The 21,559-nt window shown below is 36.7% G+C and overlaps 1 protein-coding gene across 7 annotated transcripts in view; it reads right to left on the bottom strand.

Annotated features, from left to right (window-relative positions):
- Positions 1 to 21,559, bottom strand: part of LOC127436902 (plexin-B2-like) — a 163,413-nt gene that overhangs the window by 59,395 nt on the left and 82,459 nt on the right. For all 7 annotated transcript variants that reach the window (XM_051691403.1, XM_051691401.1, XM_051691399.1 and 4 more), the window contains one exon: positions 18,231 to 18,306. Coding sequence is in view for 3 of the 7 variants with exons in the window: in XM_051691399.1 (XP_051547359.1) it covers positions 18,231 to 18,306 (76 nt within the window). In the remaining 4 variants the exon portion in view is untranslated. The remainder of the gene's footprint in view (positions 1 to 18,230; positions 18,307 to 21,559) is intronic.

The following is a 21,559-nucleotide window of genomic DNA, read 5'->3' on the forward strand; positions in this document are numbered from 1 at the left end:
ACTGTCTTTTGTGATATGTGTGTGTGTGTGTGTGTGTGTGTGTGTGTGTGTGTGTGTGTGTTTGCGAGTGTGCACTTCTCAGTATTCTGCCCAATGTGCCAGTCTGACTGCAGATGAAACAACACAGAACTGCAATAGAAGGGCTAAAATTAAAACTACTATATCAAAGGGCATTTCATAAGTTCACATTCATATAATCACTGGCAGAAAATTGTTTCTGGTACCAGCAGGTTGATAAATGCAGCATTAAGGGCTTTGTTCTGAATATTCCAAATAATTTTTTTTTTAGAGAAGTGACCAAGTACATAGTGGCCGTTATGGTTGGTTTGTGAATGCTTGGAATAGCACAGTGGCTGATTTAGATGGAGGGATTTGGGGGTTATCAAGAATCAGCTGGAAAAAAAATGATTGAGTGTCACTTGGAAGTGGCATAACTTTTTTTTTTTTTTCATAAAGCTGAGTGGTTGAGTGGCCAGGGAGTTTAGGAATGAAACAAAATGCTCATTCCGCACTTTCATTTTATACTTGAGTTAGATAAGAAAGCAGTTATATGAAATGCAATTTCTTAATTTATGGCCTGTGAGCATGAATGAACTGAGGTTGGGAGAAGAACCGGTTCACCTGCAATGCACAGCAGGATGGATTACACAAGCAGAAAAACTGATAGAAATGTATGCATTTAGACATGTTGACATGCATTTTGAGTTTGGTTTGGTTTTGGTTGTGTGTTTGTGAATTTGTGTAAATGGAAGGGCACAGAGAAGTTTCCTAGGTGAGAGGGACTTGAAGGTGCGGAGTTGTTAGTAGTCTTAGTTCCTAAGTAAACAACAACATGATTAAACCATCAAACTGCAATCTCAGGGGGGGGGGGGAGGGTATTTTATGAGTTCTACAGAAAGCCATTTTTAAAATACATCAAATGATTCATTCTAAAGCCCGACAGAAATGGGATTTTTGAGAATGATACTGATACCGATTTTAGAGGGGGGAAAATTCACCGATTACCGATATGGTGGCCGATATAGTTCATTTTTGAGCTGGAATGAAAACAGACCTTTTCTATGTGGATTGTTCACCGATTTTGCACCGATATGACTATGCAAAGGTACTCAGAAGGCTGCTTCTTAAACAAATATTGTTTTCAAAGAATGTTTGACATTATTATTATACAATGTCAACAAATTCTAGAAATGAACAGAGAAAATAAAGAATAAATAAAAATACAATATATAGCTAAATAAACATCAGTACTGTATGTTTAGTATAAGTCAAATGCTGACCATTAAAATAAAGAATAAATAAAAATAAAATAAATAGCTAAATAAACATCAGTACTGTTTAGTATTAATCAAATGCTGACTATATTAATACTGCCAGTCAATTAGGGACAGGTTGTAAAACAAGAAGTCAAGAGAAAAACATCGGCAGCGATGTTACACGATGTTTCAACGGTGGAAAACCAGACTTTTAAATATTACATTTTGTAAATGCAATGACTGAAAAACACGGATAATGCATACTATACTCTCGGATACTAGTCGTGGATATGGAAGTATTTTGGATTTAGAAGAAAAGATGGAGAGACGGACAAAACACAAGTCATTTGCAAAGAATTCTAGTACGAATTCAAACACTCAGGAAACTTATCATGACACCTGAAAAGGAAACATGGCGTCAACGCTACAGTAGCCTATGCGTGTGTGACTTTGTATTATTATTTTTTTTCTGTATTATTTTTTCAACAACTGAAGTACCTTATTTTGTTGTGGATGTCCCAATTAGTATACTGGATTTCAGAGAGCTCAATAAATAATAACAAAAATTATATTAGGTTGCATTTGTGAATTAATAGAAATGTAACTGATTGTGTAAAATTGGCACATAGTATCATTTTATATCGATCGCAGACTGTTGAATTGAATCGAAGTCGCATCGCGGCAGATTTTAAGGCATCAGCAAACATTGTTTCGCTGGCTAAGACAAAAGCAAGCATTTGCTAGCATTTGCTTTACTGGTATAAAATGATCAACAGTGAAGGCAATTTACTGTGTTTTACACACCTTCCACTACAAAAGTTTTCTGTTTTATTGTTTTTTATGTACTAAAGTTGCCACCTTGGCCCTGTAAAATTCCTGGACACCTGTTCAATGACCAAAAAAATTATTGCTGGCCATCACACAAGACATAAAACATATAATTTATGATTGTTTACTCCTTGTTTGATATGGAAATTACTGCATGTATAGCATATATTTTAATCAAAAATTAACAACAATACACTCAAAAATATATATATATATATTAGCCTATTTTTACACAGATTTCAATTTCCAGCAAAGTATATATTGTAATTTTTAACAAAATTTATTTATTTATTTTTGTTACAGATTACTAAATTCAACTTGATGGAATTATGTTATGAAATTGAAATTGAAGAAAAAATAAAGTAAATTTAAGGTAAAAGACAAAAATCTGGTTGAGACTATTCTTTAGCACTGAGCAAATTTTAAAATTCTTGAGACTTCCTTGTCTTAATTGTTTAGTGTTTTACAAGCAACCAAAACAAGGGTGTGCAAAATAAATGGTCCAATATCCATAACACATTTTATATATATAGTGACATACTTTTGTTACTATCAATATTCATGTTAAGATAAATTATAGCCATTGCTAAAGCTCAAACACAGCAATGACTATGCATTTTTTCCCCTGCTTTGTAGTAAACACTAATACAATAAATATAGCCATTTTAATCATATTTTTAATTAACGGTTATTATACTGGTTTAACAATAGAACAATGAAAACCCCTTTTCTTTCGACCACTAATATGAATATTCTATTAGGAGCACATCTAGTTCTCTAAAACATGTTGAATTCAGTGTTACTGAGTCAAAGCTCACCATTCGTTCTCTATACGTAGGTCAAGCATCAAGATAGAGTACTCCCAGACTTCCAGGCATACAGAATAACTCTCATTTTATCTGATCGACTCTCAGTTTCTGTTGCTCTCATTTTTGCGTACAGAGCATAAAATTGAGGTTTGCGGCTCTTGAGCGCATCTGCACAAGCAGAGTGCAGTGCAGAAGGAACATTACTCCGCGTTCATGGTTATGTGCTAAAGTGCTCATCAGACTCATTTTACACGTGAAAATATTGAAATTCTGGGACATTTTGCATCCTGGAATGTACATTTTATTTTTCCAGGACAGATGGCCAAAAACTGGGAAGAAGGATGGGTGGCAACTCTATTGTGTACATCTCCCTGGGTGCCGCCATGTTTGCATGACGTCATACACCCACATCTAAGCGATAATATTTGAACTGTCCAACTTCAAGTGGAATTCAATTGAACTTTCCCAAAAGAAAGTTGAAAAGATTGTCTAAGTTTATCAGAACGTAACATTAGCACGCCACTAATGAACAAATGTACCTACAAGGAAATGTGCGTTTCAGGTCCCAAAATGTCACAAAACACAGTACAACACAGACAGTCCCACCCATAGTAACACCATTGGTTGAGCCAATGTTGCTGTCGGTCTGGCAAGGATGCTTAAATTTTGTCTTATGTCTGTATTAACACAATCTAATCACCTGGTTTTTACCAATTGAAGTGTCAAATAAAAACTTTAAGCTAATGTTTGACATAGACAAACTTGAGATAATGAGAAAAAGAGAGAGCTAGTTTGAGAGTCACAGTTGCCTACTTTACATCTTGTGCAGTCCAAAGACCCTGCTGCTGATCCGTACTGCAGAAATAAGCAGGGCATTTGCAAGCTGCCTGGAGCTCTGTACAGACTGCGTAGGATTCTGTTCTGGCCGTAATGCTCTGATAATTTCTTTAACCTAATAGGCTGTTGAGAAACCAATTCAGCTTACAGGGAATAATGCAGAAACAACTTAGCAGAAAGAGAAGGAGAGAGAGTGCAAGACATTTTTAGGAAGAGGTACAGAGCAACAAAAAAAGAGAAAGGGACCCAAGACTCATTTCACCAAATATATCAAAGGCCCGATGAAATCACTTGACGAGGACAGATTTTTTTGTCCTGCTCTGACGTATTTCATATTGAAACAGGAAGTGTGGGTGGGACATATTGAAGAGCTTCTTTTTTTTTTTTTTTAAATAGCTAATAGGCTTTAGTTACGTCACAGCAATGACGAAAGTAGCAAACTATAATTTGCTACTTGCTAGTCGATTGCAGGTGTTATTAGGAGGTGGTACATTTTCATTCTAGAAAGTATTTGGTTGGATAAAAATCTGTGTTGAGCTGCATGTCACCAATGTTTTTGGTCCGTTTCCCCGGAAGAGAAAGACTGAATTTTAAGTTGACATTTGTCAAATTTTTGTTATACACCAGCATTTAGATGGCCTGAAAGCTAACAGACATGGACTAAAGGACACAAAAGTAACTATTAGTGTACAATTACTCTAATCAGAATCTGAGCAGATCAGCCTACCTCTAAACACACACATGGCCTAAAACCTGTGGTTTCTACAATCATTACAGAGCAATCTGGGCTGTGATCTCAAATCTCATCACCAATGAGAATATATTCATGGATCTCCATCGGGGCTCTATCTGGCTTTGACCTGTGGGTGGATTTCATGATCCGTACCTCATATATTGCACGTAATAAAAATGAAAATTGAGTATGAATTTAATTTATTAAAAGGCATGACATAAACTCAAGACACAAGATGGTGACCACACATAGAATATCAACGAATAAAAACATGCAAAGCAAAACTCAGGGAGCAGGTGAACCATTTAACACATGCAGCCTGCAGAAGCCAGACAGCAGCATAATTTTTTAATAAACAGTCAGCCAGTGGAAGTGAGAGAGGTTATATTTGCTTACTGTTTCTATTTCTGCAAGAGATTTCAAAATTTGGGATTTTTTAATTTCCTATGCCAGTTTTGGGGATTTCAGTTGATGGGGATTTGAAGGGTTGTTAAAGGCAGAAAAGTGAGGAAATAATGTGGAATATGTCGCAAACAGACACGTACAGAAAGAATACAACCACACCAAGGACACAACCACTGAACTACTCTGATAAAAAAAAACAAGCATTTCCTCACTTCACTGGAGCTCTACATTTCCATGCTATGAGCAGACAGAGTCTAGAACACAGATAATAAAACATGTGCACACACACACATTATATATATATATATACACACACACTCTGACATCTGTCAAAGCCCCAGAAATGATGACTACAGGAATAACTGTACTTCTGTCGAGTAAGCAAAAGGATCTGGTTCAGCTCTTATAACTTTTAAAAATATATATTCCTGACACAGTGTCTGAATTTCAGTGTCTTTCCCAGGCAATTAAAATCAGCTTAGGGAAAAATATAACATTACAGACTAGGGAGTGATATAGCAAAAAATAAATATTGACATTTTTCTGCCTTTTGATGTTATTCAATGTACTTCACTATTTATGTATTTAAGCATATGACTTTCTCTCTTGCATAATACACAATAGGAGAAATTTTTAATCATGTATTGGTCATTTTTTCCCAGCAATCACAAAGAAAATTAAATTTCTTGAAATGAAATTACTTGACCAAATACTTAAAACTTTTAACTTATATGTTCCTTACAGAAAGTTAACGAACAGCATGGGGAAAAAAACTGCTCATTCTTCAACATTTCTACTTTTGTGTTCCACAGAAGAAATAAACAGAAAGAATAAAAAAAATTCATACAGGTTTGGAACAACATGAGGGTTAGTAAACACTAAACGATGATTAATTTTTACATTTCTGGGTGAACTATTCCATTATCGTCCTAATAAAAAGTTATTTAAAATCATCATCCCAAAACCCAAATAACGTGACCATGGCAACATTTTTGAAAAACACAATTATGTGCCTTATTGCAGGTTTCACTGCAGTTTCCCAGTGAAATGTCGAGAGGGTGGCGATAAAACCAAGTGAAATGGTGTCGTAATCAGACGAGGTTCTTAAGGTGAATTTTAGATGGAGTTTTTAATGAGTAAAACATACCTTCCTAAACTACAACTTTAACCTAAACCAAGTCAATAGTGTCCAAAAAGCAAACGATAGGTGAACAAAACATACATCCTTACCCTAAACCAATGTCTAAACCAAACCGACAGTGTCCTAAAAGCAAATGCAACCTTGAAATGCAAATTTTATGAAGCAACAACTTAATTTCGCGTCACTTCTATGAAACTTCCGTCTCATGTGTCAGCTTGCGTGCTTGGCTGGGCTCGAGCCTCTGTCTACAGAGTTCAAAGTCCATCACTCTGTTGGTGAGCTACAGCAGAATACAATCACGTTAGAATAAGTGTGTGAATATAGGTGGGTCTGTAATACAAGCATTAAAACATATTGTTTTTCAAATGACGCGTTAGAGTAAAAATTTTACAATATCATAGCACCGCAGTGTGTGAGTAATAGAGTGAAAAATACGTGTTAATAAAGTAGTAATCAGCCATTGTACTCGTGATTAGTGTGAAAGTGAATAAAATGCAATTGTTGTAGTACCTCTAGTGTTCATTTCACCAGGAAACTGGGCAAAACACAGAAAACAGCACATAAAACTCAGTTTGCAAAAATGTAGTTATAGTAATGATCATTCTACGAGACTAGGTTGCATTATGAATATGTTGTGAATATTTCATATACTACGCAGCCCTATTATAAATTGAATGAAATAGAGTTGTCCTCCTCTCTACAGTTTTAACTTTGTATTGTAGAAAGAACAGAAGAGAGAAGATGCACATCTGAGATGGCATGAGGAAGAGGATGGGAGAGGAAGGTAAATCAATACTCTGTCTGAGCTGAAACTCCTCAAGCGAGCATCTCGGGACACGGCCAGTCTTGCAGAATCTGACAGCTAATTGATTCTCAGGAGCTTCCAGAAAGACACTGTCACCGTGAGGCAACACGAGCGTATTATTATCAAAATACCAAGTGACATAGTGAAAGGTCAACACAATCGTAAGGTGTCATACCTGTCTGTGTGTCAAAGACTTAGAAAGAGCAGCAGACACGGACTAGCATACAGAAAAGCACTTGTCATAACTCCAAAACCTGATGTGACCTCATGTCAAATGAAAAACCCTTGACAAGCACTGACATTTTTTACAAGTCAATTAAAATCTAATTTGGAGGCCCAGGTCTGTGTCTGTGCTGGGCTCCAGATTTCCTCTCAGTAGCTCTCTCTCACGACTCTTGACCTCAGTGCTCTCCATTCATTGACCCATCTGTAAATGGATGAGAGGCTGTTTACTCAGAGGTCACATGATCTGTTAGGGCACTGTACATTAGCTAATTCAGGGAAATTTTTTAACAACTATGTATAATTACTACATATACATGCACGGTTAATCCAGACACAATGAAAACTATAGTCTTGACTGAATTATTGTTAGATATGATGCATTAATGCAGATTTGATGCAGCCGGGTTTTGATTGAAAAGCAGATCTGTAATAAAACTTATACTTAACTGTTAATTAACTGTATGCTTATGATTTCTCTGATGATAAATCCACCATACAGAAAAATTACAATTACTTATTTTCGCTTATTTTGGTGAGTCAAGTGGCTTATTTTGAGCTTGTTTTTCCAGACCAGGATTCTGTTGCGAGATCTGACAACATAGCAACTGGTATTTCACTCACCCTTAGCACAGTACTGTCATTTAAAAAAAGAACATTATTAACCATTCTTTTATTTTGTTCTAACCGGTTACCATTTGGAAGTAGGCTGCAGAACTTCTGAACCAGAACGAAAAAATATAGTATTTTGCTCAGAATGAAGCGAAATGAAAAACATTTAGCTTTTAGTCCCTGCTAAAAATAGCTCAAGTCCTTCATTCAAAGCATCATTTTATCAACCAGCAGGCAAGAATCGAAAGTCTAATCACTTACAAAAGTAACAGTGCACCTCTCCTCAGCAAGCCACAGCTTGTACAGTTGGGAACAACTCACTTTTGGCACCCCTCCGTGGACATTTCACCCAGAAAATGGAGCTCACATGTGCCCATATGCCCAAAAACACTCACTATTTTGGCCACTGGGGGCACTGTTTCAAATTTCGGTAAGCACAGACCGATTTTAGCAACAAACAAAAAAAAAATATAAAGCTGAAATGTGTCATTTCGGTGTCATCAAAATGGAATTTCAAAGATAATCACTATTTTCAAACAGATTCCAGAAAACTCCCCTTGTCTTCCATTGGTTGTACATACAGACAGTCCTGCCCCCAAACTCACATCATTGGTTAAGCTAATGTTGTTGTATTGGGTAGAGCAAATTGCTTACTAATATTTGACTCTGCATATTAAGTTGGGATATGAGAAATAATTTACACACATCAGCTTTAAATGTAAGAAGGATAGCTGGTATATTTGTGGTGTTAAAATCTTGTCAAAAAGTCTTTTGACTGCCACAGCAAAGATGTTTTAGTGAGCAAACACTCAGACAGAAACCAGCACTAACTAATTTACCCTTTACTAGGGTTGCTCCGATACCAAAATTTTGTCTTCGGTACCTCTGTATCGATCCTAAAATGAATAAAAAAAAAACAAAATTCTTTTATGAAATTACACAGAAAATGACTTGATTAAAAAAACTGCATAAAGTCTTACAGATTCAAATTATGCGTTTTCCATTTAATTTTTTCTGGATTCCATGTTTAATGTTTTAATTAAATGTTATGATCAAATGGTGTTTAATCAAATTGATATAGTTTTAAGCAAATAAAAATATTAATGCTTTTTTTTGTAAAAAAAAAAAAAAAAAAAAATTGCAATTTTAATTTTGGTAAAATAAATTGCTGCACAACAGAGCTTCACAGTATTAATGAAAACATTAATGAAAAAATCTGATTACCTGTGGCATAATGCTACTTGCATTTGTAAAATTGCTTACAGATAATAATAATAATAATAATAATTATAATAATAATAATAATAATAATAATAATACAGCCATTTAATATTACATAATTGTTAATATGAGTATTATTGGTACTTTTTTAATATTACATTTTTATACAGTAGTTATATTTTTCTGTCTTCAATTTCACATAACCATTTGATTAGAGCTTTTCATGACAGACCTTTGAGTTCTATTCAGATCTATTTTTCGGGTTAGTTATATCAAGCTTCCCATTAATGCTAGGATACTCCCGTTGTGACTCTCGAGCTGAAAACTCTGAGCTGCACCCGAGGAGTTCATTTAAGTGTTAACAGCCATTTATTCTCTTATATGGTACCATATTACAGTATGCTGTCATTAGCAAAATGATATTAGATGTGACAGTTTTGAGATGAAATCAATGACAATTTGAAAATAAAACAAAAAAACCACTGGATATGGCCAAGTGTGATCTTTAAACAGCAGAAGGATGTAATTTAATTAAATAATATATAGTCACCTGCGCTGCACGCTACAGAATGAACAAGGGGTGCTGCTCTGCACTGTCACATGATTCCCACACACACGGGCACACGCAGGCGCACACACTCACACAAACACAACACACACTGCTGGTGCTTAATTTTCATGCAGTGCGTTTAGGGTATAAATGGCTGTTAACACTTAAATGAACTCCTCTGGTGCAGCTCAGAGTTTTCAGCTAGAGAGTCACAACGGGAGTATCCTAGCATTAATGGGAAGCTTGATATAACTAACCCGAAAAACAGAAAGAACTCAAAGGTCTATCAAAATAAACGTCCCGTTAACATGTAAACTCTAATCAAATGGTTATGTGAAATTGAAGACTACTGTATAAAAATGTAATTTTCAAAAAGTACCAGTATTACTCATAATAACAGTTAAGTAATATTAAATGGTATAATTATTATTATTATTATTATTATTATTATTATTATCTGTAAACAATATCACAAACACAAGCAGCCTTGTGCCACAGGTAATCAGATTTTTCATTAATGTTTTCATTAATACTGTGAAGCTCTGTTGTGCAGCATTTTATTTTACCAAAAAGAAAATTGCAATTTTTTGTAAAAACAAAATAATAATAATTATGATATTTTTATTTGGTTAAAACTGTATGTAATCAATCTGATTAAACACCATTTGATCATAACATTTAATTAAAACATTTAACATGGAATCCAGAAAAATAAAATGCATAATTTGTATCTATAAGACTCTATGCAATTATTTTAATCGTCATTTAAAATAAATGGCTTTTTATTTGCTGATTACAGTATTGATACCAAAGTACCAGGTCTGGAATCGTACCTAAGCCAAAATTTTGGTATCAGAGCAACCCTAAACACACTGCATGAAAATTAAGCTCCAGCAGTGTGTGTTGCATTTGTGTGAGTGTGCGCACATCTGTGCACCCGTGTGTGTGTGTGTGGGAATCACATGACAGCAGAGCGGCACCTCTTGTTCATTCTGTAGCGATTTTGGTATCGCGGTACTTCGTTAGTACCGGTAAACCATGCAACCCTACCCTTTACCAGCTCCTCCCCTCTTCACTTCTCCATTCCTCTTCCTCGGTCTCCTTGCACTATTTCTTTCTACTCCTCTGGGTCAGATTAGCCCTGCCAGGCATGAGGAGATTCTGATGCTCTCTCTCCAGGTTTCCTGAAATCTGTAAATCGAACTGATGCAGGATCAGTCCAAACTACTTTGAGCAGTTCATGGAGGCTGAACCCAGATCAGCTTCTAAAGAGTATTACAGTCTCTCAGGATATCAGGGCAAACAACTTCCCCTCCCCTCACACACTATGAACCACTGTTGATGTTAAACATTCCATCTCTTCTGCTGGCATGCCGTGTCACAGCCTATCTGCTAGATCACCGATCGTGGAATAGATTATAGCTATTACTGCTGAGCAAGTAAATATATCCATCAAACATCAACCATCAAATCAGTCTAGTGAGATAGACATAGACAAAACAGGACTATACAAAATAAGGATGTCCTTAAGGCCCCAGGACCAGTAGAAACATAGTCATATGGAACAACATAAGGAGATACTAAGGCAGAAGCCTCAGGCCACGTCCACACAACTACATTTGTTTAGAAACCTCTCAGCCACACTAGAATAGCACATTCCTCCACCAAAAACAGAGACTTTTAATAACATTCTCCATTATTGCAAACTTGGGAAATTTAATGACATTATGAAACAAAAAACTTAGTTAGTGTGGACATGGCCTAATACGTTTTAATTTGAAAATGCATTAATTTCGCTGCGTTTTGGCCTTCCATCCACACTGAGACATCATTTTTGTCCAGCGCAAACTAAGCTTTTCGAGACATTTGGAAATGTTTGAAAATGTAGTCTTTGCGTTGTAGTGTGGACTGGGAAAAGGGAGATATTATAAAACGATGACACATTTGTCGTCATGTGCTGCAGTCACGTGACACATTCAACCCAAAACAATCAAGATGGTGGCCCATGTTGTAGTGCCTACTATCCATTTTGATAGCAGTGTTAAAGCTAAATGTTAGTTTGAACAACCTTGACATTACATTCCTTCAAAGGCAACAAAACGTTTATTCTGAATTGCTGTCCGACGAACAATTGCATCTCAGCCCGTACATGGAAATGACACAGGGCCGCGCATCTTTTTCGCATGTGCAGTAAGGGAATTTAAGCGTTTTCAAAAGTTTCAGTGTGGACAAGCAACATTTGGAAACATCTGAAAATGGCAGTGTGGACGGAGAGCATTTAGAAAAAGAATTTTTTCAAATTTATCCAGATTAATGTGGACTAAGCCTTAGTCACCATTCACTTTAACTGTATGGAAAAAGAGCTTCATGGACGTTCTCCTTGTGTTCCATTGAAGAAAGTCATATGGGTTTGAAACAACATGACGGTGAGTAAAAGACAACAGAGTTTTTTTTTAAGTAAATACTTAAATTTGTAAAAGTAAAGCTGGTTAACGTAGTTGAGGTTTTGTCAAAATTGCAAGAACGAATTTTGACCATCTTGAGAACCCTGTAAAATAGGTTGAAAATTATAATCATATCAGTTATATTTAGCACTGTATGCCACTGTTGTCCAGCAAAGCATGTTTATTCATTTATACCTGTAATGGTGTGTGTGTGTGTGTGTGTGTGTGTGTGTGTATGTATATGTATGTATGTGTATATATATATATATATATATATATATATATATATACACACACACACATATACACACACACACACACACACATATATATATATATATATATATACATACATACATACATACATACATACATACACACACACACTGTATATATATATTTTCTTTTATTTATAATATATAATGTATACATATAATTATAAAGTTATATTATACATATAATTATAATATATTATGATATAAAATCATAACATAAAATATATAATTTATAATATAAAATATATACAAATATTTTTCCACACAAATTTACATTTAAAAAAATCTATATATAATTATTCTGAATAAAAATATGTTGCTAAAAAGATTTTGCTAAAAATATAATCTTTTTTTGGGTGTGCGGACAGTGAAAGTAAATCTGAACTACTGGCTTGACTTTGAGTTCAGTCCTGCAAAAAGACAAAGACTTTAGAGGAATAGAAATGAGAGGAACATGCTTCTTTCCTGATACCATCTTCCACTGGATCTATGGGCTTTGAATCAATTTCCCTGAAAACTGCTCATATTCACTCAATCCCCTCCTCTCTGACTTTCCCCTCTCTAACAGATTATGAACTGGGGGGCGGACAGGTGAGACTGCCCATAATTCTTCCATAGCAGAGGTTCGATAATTTCAGGAAGGGGATATATATCTAACTCCATTGCTTATTATTACATGAGGCTATAATTCTCCAGCTCTTGATGTATAAGACTGCAGTGTTTCACTCTAGCAGAGTCACTTGGCCGAAGGGTTTCCCACTATAAAATTGAGCCACTAACAAGTATGGAGAGTTGGCAGGAATGCATACACTCAGGGTCCAATATTTGCCATTTTCATACCGGCCATTAAACTGTATTTTGTATTGTTTTAATAAAAAATCAAAATAAATAAATAAAAACGTTAACATGACAACAGATTTACTCAGGCTATTTTTTTTTCTTATATATTTTATGACAGGTCAATATGTCATTTGCAGTATCCAGTCTCTGTCTCTCTGTAAAACTGCCTCTTACACAAAACAAAGACACATTGTGATTTTGTGCCTTATATCTTTGTTTGGTGGCTTAATGTGATGAATATTCCACTTATGTGTCACAGACCTCTGAAGAAAAGAAAAACTTTAAGTGTTCCAGATAAACTAATTAAACTTGAGATAAACTAATTAAAACATTTCCACTGAAATGTTGGGAGGGGCAGATCAATACTAAAGTATTGATACTTCTGATACTGATGTGGTATCAAGAATATTGATCCTCACATAAAAATATTGAATTTTTTATTATTTAGATAACATGAATATTAATGCATCTCATATGCTTCGAAGTGGAAAAAAATAATTATATGAGCTAACTGTTGCATGGCACCGGAACTATTTTTTCATAGCGCGTGTGGAGACATAGCGCGTGTGGAGGCTTCACGCCATCCACCGCGGCAACCACGCTCAACTCACCATGTGCCACACCGAGAACGAACCACATTAGAGGGATCACGAGGCGGTTACCCCATGTGACTCTACCCTCCCTAGCAACTGGGCCAATTTGGTTGCTTGGGAGACCTGGCTGGAGTCACTCAGCACACTCTGGGATTTGAACTAGCGAACTCCAGGGGTGGTAGCCAGCGTCTTTTACCATTGAGCTACCCAGGCCCCTTAAATTCAGTTGTTAAAACTTTCCATGGATTTACTGTAGTAATACTGTATTAATCATGACTGTAGTATCAATGTTTTTTTTGTTTTTTTTTGGCAGAAAGCAAGGCTTTGATACAATTCACCGTGGTTTTACTACAGCATTACTGTAGTATCCATATGGTAACTTGGTTTTAGTAACAGTAACCATATAATAATATCTACGGTTAATTTTGAGGTTTTATATGTGGCTTATATTTACTAATTTTTCAAGGCTAAACAAAGCAGCCTAATAATTTTCTGTTTAGGCCTATAAATATATATAAAAAATTAAGTAATCATTTAAGTTACTCAATTTATCCAAAGAATTCATAAAAATTCAATTTAATAGAGGTATCGTATTGGTATCGATATCGGCGATATTGGCCTAAAAGTACTTGGTATCGGATCAAAAAGAAAATAAGTGGTATCGCCCATGCTACAGTTAAGGTTGTTCCACTGTAAATGTTGATAGCAGACGAGCAAGTCAGGACATGTTTACTAATTAGTAGACAGTTTCTATGTCTTTGATTTGAATCATTCTTATCACTTTAATCAGCAAGAGGCAGACAATAAATCTTAATTTTCAACTTAAATCATTTAATGTTGCAATTCCTAGTAAAGTTACCAGCCAATTAGTTTTAATTACTTGCCAAAGCCAATATTTACTCACATTTTGCACTTAACAAGTGTTAACTTTAAGCCATGCAGACATGAATGTAAAGCCAGGGGTATAGACAATTGGCATGTCCTTTGGTGAACTAAACTCCATCTAAAACTATTTTAAATAGCATATTGCTGATTCTTTTATAATTATTATGTACAGTGCATCCTGAAAGTATTCACAGCGCTTCACTTTTTCCACATTTTGTTATGTTACAGCCTTATTCCAAAATGGATTAAATTCATTATTTTCCTCAAAATTCTACAAACAATACCCCATAGTGACAACGTGAAAGAAGTTTGTTTGAAATCTTTGCAAATTTATTAAAAATAAAATAAATAAAAATAAAAAAAAATAAAAAAAATAAAATAAAAAAAAATCACATGTACATAAGTATTCACAGCCTATGCCATGACACTCAAAATTGAGCTCAGGTGCATCCTGTTTCCACTGATCATCCTTGAGATGTTTCTACAACTTGATTGGAGTCCACCTGTGGTAAATTCAGTTGATTGGACATGATTTGGAAAGGCACACACCTGTCTATATAAGATCCCACAGTTAACAGTGCATGTCAGTGCACAAACCAAGCCATGAAGTCCAAGGAATTGTCTTTAAACCTCTGAGACAGGATTGTATCGAGGCACAGATCTGGGGAAGGGTACAGAAACATTTCTGCAGCATTGAAGGTCCCAATGAGCACAGTGGCCTCCATCATCCATAAATGGAAGAAGTTTGGAACCACCAGGACTCTTCCTAGAGCTGGCTGCCCGGCCAAACTGAGTGATCGGGGGAGAAGGGCCTTAGTCAGGGAGGTGACCAAGAACCCAATGGTCACTCTGACAGAGCTCCAGCATTTCTCTGTGGAGAGAGGAGAACCTTCCAGAAGAACAACCATCTCTGCAGCACTCCACCAATCAGGCCTGTAAGGTAGAGTGGCCAGACGAAGCCACTCCTCAGTAAAAGGCACATGACAGCCCGCCTGGAGTTTGCCAAAAGGCACCTGAAGTACTCTCAGACCATGAGAAACAAAGATTGAACTCTTTGGCCTGAATGGCAAGTGTCATGTCTGGAGGAAACCAGGCACCGCTCATCACCTGGCCAATAACATCCCTACAGTGAAGCATGGTGGTGGCAGCATCATGCTGTGGGGACGTTTTTCAGCGGCAGGAACTGGGAGATTAGTCAGGATCGAGGGAAAGATGAATGCAGCAATGTACAGAGACATCCTTGATGAAAACCTGCTCCAGAGTGCTCTGGACCTCAGACTGGGGTGAAGGTTCATCTTCCAACAGGACAACGACCCTAAGCACACAGCCAAGATAACAAAGGAGTGGCTCTGGGACAACTCTGTGAATGTTCTTGAGTTGCCCAGCCAGAGCCCAGACTTGAACCCGATTGAACATCTCTGGAGAGATCTGAAAATGGCTGTGCACCGATGCTCCACATTCAACCTGATGGAGCTTGAGAGGTCCTGCAAAGAAGAATGGGAGAAACTGCCCAAAAATAGGTGTGCCAAGCTTGTAGCATCATACTCAAAGACTTGAGGCTGTAACTGGTGCCAAAGGTGCTTCAGCAAAGTATTGAGCAAAGGCTGTGAATACTTATGTACATGTGATTTTGTTTTGTTTTTTATTTAATAAATTTGCAAAGATTTCAAACAAACTTCTTTCACGTTGTCATTATGGGGTATTGTTTGTAGAATTTTGAGGAAAATAATGAATTTAATCAATTTTGGAATAAGGCTGTAACATAACAAAATGTGGAAAAAGTGAAGCGCTGTGAATACTTTCCGGATGCACTGTATGATGCAGTTTTTATGTCCTCATCTTAACTGAGAGACCACATTAAATATTTATACTTTTAAAAATTCATTTGTCACTGCAGGGTCATTTTAAATGAACTAGAAGAAAAAATGTACCTAAATGCTGAAAGACTTGGTGGCCTAAGACGTACACTTTCTCATTTACATTCACATTCAGTTTAATCTAAAATCTCAATGTTAAAAAACCAACTACTACACATAACACTACTCAAAGTTCACCATGTCAGTCATTATAACTCTCCCATCGCACTACTGTACGTGTATGTTTGTGTGACTTTGTGGCATGAGAGAGAGAAGCAAGCTCCAAGCACTTAAGTTAATTTCATATAAATGTATTATTGCTTGCTCTCTGGGCTCCAGAGTTTCACCCAAAACCAGACCTCTGCTCAAGCAGGATTCACTGACATTTAAACTCCAAGAGGGTCCCTAAAGACCCATCAACAGCTGTTTGAATAAACCATTAAAACTGATAATGACAAGACCTACAGCAAATAAGAGAGTTCGACAGAAGGTGCCTGTGGTTTGACCCCTCTGTTAAAAGGATGTGAGACCCCGTGGCTGAGAGAAAGTAATAATGAGAGGACCTACACACTTCCCCTCTGCACTTAAACACGCAAAAGTGCACAAACACACACACATTCAGGAACTAACACCCACACACTTGAGACTTCAGGAGGCACTCCATTGACCTATTCAAAAACCAGAGGCAAATGGAGAAATATGAAATAATCACTTGTTTTCTTTCATATGTCTGTGTGTGTATTGCTATTCAAAATGCAATGTGTTTTCTACTAATCACGTGGGGGCAGACTGACGCTCCCTAGGCTGTTATAGGACAGATTGGGCTGTTATAGGTCACTGGCCCACAAACAATCTCGAACTCAAAGTTGGGGCTAACTTATGGCTAACACTGTATGCAAATCAACTGGTCCATCACTAGAATCACCATTACCACAAAACCACAGATTGCCAAAATCTGAAACAAAATCATATGGAAACGGCCAGAAGTGGTGAGATTGTCTCACACAAAGGAGACAGATTAGATGCCTAACACACATACTGAAGCTATTAAAACACAGCATTTACACCACATATCGCACACTTCCTGGGAGTAATCACCAAGTGAAAAACAAATGTGCACACACACATTATCATAGTGGCATGACTGACAGGAGCTATTAATCATTATCAGAGACTGAGGCAAAATCCTTTTTGAGGGGTTATGAAAAATGGGTTGCGATAGCAAAACAACATTTACCAAGGTCTCAGTCTCTCTTTATATATGGAAAGCAAATATTTTCTTTCTGTAATAGGAGCTCAGTGTTAACCATTGCTGCTTAATAACCGGGTAAAAGAAAAACTAGGTGTTGGGATTTCATAAATCAGAGCTGCTCGTAATCTGCCTTGCAATCAGAATTTCCTTACCATCTCAAGAAAAACATAAAACATTCCCTTTTGTTGCCTGTTGCCTTTTGGAACAGCCTTCACACTGAAAATATGCCTGTGACGCCTTAAAATGTTGCCTCCTAGGCAGCTCACTAGGTTCAAATAACAGAGCAAGAATGTGTTTAGAGTACTGAGAGCATCTGTGTTTTTTCTTCAGGTTCGAGGGTCTGGTTTCATGTTTCATTGACCATCTTTGTATAAAAAGTATTGAGCCAATCCTTCACTGAAACACAACAGAGGCTAAACAGCCAATCACGGCAGTGAGGCAACGGCAGGAGATCAGGGAGTGGCCCGAGAGCAAGACGGAAAGCTTTTAAAGACAATCTCGTGAGTAATTACCACATTTAGATGCCCTCTCTCCTACTTCTCCCTTCCTCTCCCTCCCTTTCTTTCTGAAAAACTATTTATCCTATTAAATTACTCCCTATTTGCACCACTCCTTTACCCTCCACACTGCAGAACACAGTCTTGCATCTCTTTATTAACCACTTACTTTCACTTTTCCCCCTCTCTGCCCTCCTCCTCCTTTTCTTTTTCCTCTGATCCACTTGAGTACTGCTGCAGACACACTATAAGAAACAGAGAGGGTAAAAAAAGAAAGATAGAAGGGCATTATTACAATGAAAAGAATGGAGCCCACACAATGAATCCAATTCGTGCACATTCCCAATGCAGTGCCAGGCACTCATACAAGGTTAGAATAAATAATGCTTCAGATTAGCCAATTTTGTAGCCCAAATAAATTATTTAAATGCTACATTTGTAATAAAGCCCATGAGTGAATTTAAAAGGCTAAATTGGAACAGCATTAACCTTGGGCTATTGCTTTAAACCACAGAATATTGACAATAAACCTGGCCCAGTCAAGTGCTGGGTGTGTTGACAATCAGTGAGCAATAATCCACTGGGAATGATGGTTGTTTGTCTGTAGTTGTTACTTTCTGTATCTGTTTGGGTGTGCATGTGAATGATTATATATGTGGGTTATGTCACAGGAACTTTGATTGGTCATGGCCTATTTTTTCCAACAGTGGGTGTTGTAAATATACGCTGAATAGAACAACAGAGAAGCCTTCAGAAGCGGCTGGATCAAGGCTATGCCTCAGTGAGTCTAATAAAGCTTAGAGAGATAACAGATATGGGCTAGAATTGTGATTTTTATTCCTCTGGCCAGCCTGAAGTCAGAAAGACAGATAGAGTGGTTCACAGAGAGGAAGACCAAATGTCCCGTTTCGGGATACCATTTGTCCTGCTAATTAGTCATATCTTTAATTTTTATTGCTATAAATAATCTTTAAAGCTGACATTGCTGTGATTGATGTTTTTTCTATCATGAGAAACCAGGACAATGTCTAGCCTTATGTGACAAAAGGAGGGTGGGCTATGCTGTTCTTTGACCCATTAATTGAATGTTAAGAAACATGGATTGTTTTTTTAAACATGCTCTTAATTTTTTGGATGAAGTAATTTAAATTATCTAATAGCTTATAAAAACAAACCTGCTCACTTTTGGAAATCCAACAAACACCTATCATTGCTAGTTATTTTAGGAGAATTCTTAAAGTGACTTCAGGTCAACCTTCAGCTTTGTACTAACTGTAAACTGGTTTCTGTTTTTCTGATTCAAGTCCAGAAACATCCAGGGACAGCCAGGAGAGGGAGGGAACCGCAAGACCCCAGATATAGTCCACAGAACAGTAGTTTTACCTTATAGGCCAATCAAGTTTTTTTTTTTTTTAAATGTAATAGTTCTGCCCTCAAATGTAAAAGTTTGTGTCAGTGAATGTTTGCTATTGCCAAGATTAGGGATGAGCAAACCTATGAATTTTCATAATCGACCAGTAAGTGGGTTGTCTAAACGACTAGTCGTGTCAAGGGATCCATAAAAGTAAAAATGATGCTCTGTTATGTTCACGTGACCACAATCAGATGCGTTTCAGAGGGATATACAGATGCTAAACTTAGCACCTCAGCATTGTAACTAAAGGATATTTAACAAATAAACAGGCTAAATAACTATAACATTTTTTTGCACAAAACTATTAAAGAAATAAAAAAAGCTCCAAAGATTGAGGTTTTTCCGTGCTGACTGTTTTTCACAGATAAACAGTAAGCTATCACGCAAAAAAAAAACGTTCTCCAAAAGGTGGCGTCTCTCAATTCATTAGAGATTTGCGTCTCCCATTAAAACCACCACCAATAAAAATATTAAATGTTAGAAGTCGACCCCACTAATTGACTAGTCAGTTGTTTGGTGACTACAGTAGTCGATTAGTTGACCACCCTGGCACGTCCCTAGCTAAAATAGAATTAAATTACATAAGCATGTCCCTACATGAGATTTAATTTCATTTGTCTCATTTTTTATTTATTTTTTAATCATTTTTTGTCATTTGGTCACCCTATACAGATGAACAACATGATGAGGGTAAACGGCAGACATGTTTCATTAGTGCTAACGTCTCTGACAGTGTCCCTAAAGAGCTTTAAACACACTCACAAACTTACACACACACCTCACTCTCTCTGTGCACCAGTGGATGTGCATTTTATCAGTGTCTGTGAACTCCACAACAGGTGGTTTCTTCTCTCAGAGCGATCATTCTGCTAATAAGATGAGCTAACATACATCAAATCACCTGAATCTGTGACTGACTTTGGAATACTAGCGGACTACTTGCTGAACACAGCACAGTATACTGGATACTACTATTTTTTTAGAAGTAGCAGCAAAACAGCAGGCATTATTCCATGATAAACGTTTCAAACTTTAAACACTTTTGTGGCATGACATTGCAAGTTGAAAATGTACTTTTTTTTAATCTTTTGTACATTATAATTCAAATGTTTAGTGTTTTATGTATGCCTGATGAAGGCTGTGTGACCAAAACATCGCAAATAAATTTCTGATCGTGTTTTGCAAGCTATGGTAGTGTGCAGGATTTTTTCTTTTTGTCTTCAATCTTTTGTAAAAATGTCTTAACTTTGGGCAGTCAAATCAAATAATGAGTAAAAAAGACAGATGTAAACAAATGATGCTGTAATTACTTCCAGTTCATTCACCACACTGGTCAAATTGAGTGCAAATGCATTACGGTATACAGTATACCATGCAATGTGATCTATTTTGGCAAATGTAGTAGGTCATGTGAGTATTTTATGCATATTGTATACACTTGCATACTGTGCACATTACTTCATACTGAAGAAATAGGGTAATATGTCAGTATGCAATTCCGAACATAGAATTGTGTGTTCCTGATCGTAGAACATAGAACAACTTCCGACACTGTTCCATCAGAGTAGGTGTGAGTGCATTCTAATGTCTTTCACATATGGAGAAGTTTCCCTGGGCAGTTTGATGATTTCAGAGGCTCAGTGTCAGGGGTCAAAGGGATCTGGGTGTGGCCAGAAATGTGGGCTTGAACCTTCATGCTCCATTTCACTGCCGTCCCAATTTGTGCCTCCCTTGTTTTCATTCTGTGATTTCTGTGCGTCTATGCTGCCAGTCTCCATAAATTGGCTCCGTTTTGGACTCACCAATGAGAAGCAGATGTTTGTAGTCGTGTTTCTGAATCCTGATCTCTTCCTGTCGCTTTCTATCACACCCACATACATGCACATACAGGTTCATAACCAAAAGCAAATCATTCAATCTACATGATCTCATCTATAGTATGCAGTATGCCCATGACTCATGTTCTTCATTTCATGAGTCAATAGTCATTGTGTGGAATACAGTGCAATACAACGCAAGTCATATGGACCATTTTATTATACTTTATCTTGCTTTTTTGTCATTGTTTTGTTCCACAGAAAAAA

This window comes from Myxocyprinus asiaticus, chromosome 47 (genome assembly GCF_019703515.2).
Source record: "Myxocyprinus asiaticus isolate MX2 ecotype Aquarium Trade chromosome 47, UBuf_Myxa_2, whole genome shotgun sequence".
Taxonomy (NCBI): Eukaryota; Metazoa; Chordata; class Actinopteri; order Cypriniformes; family Catostomidae; genus Myxocyprinus; species Myxocyprinus asiaticus.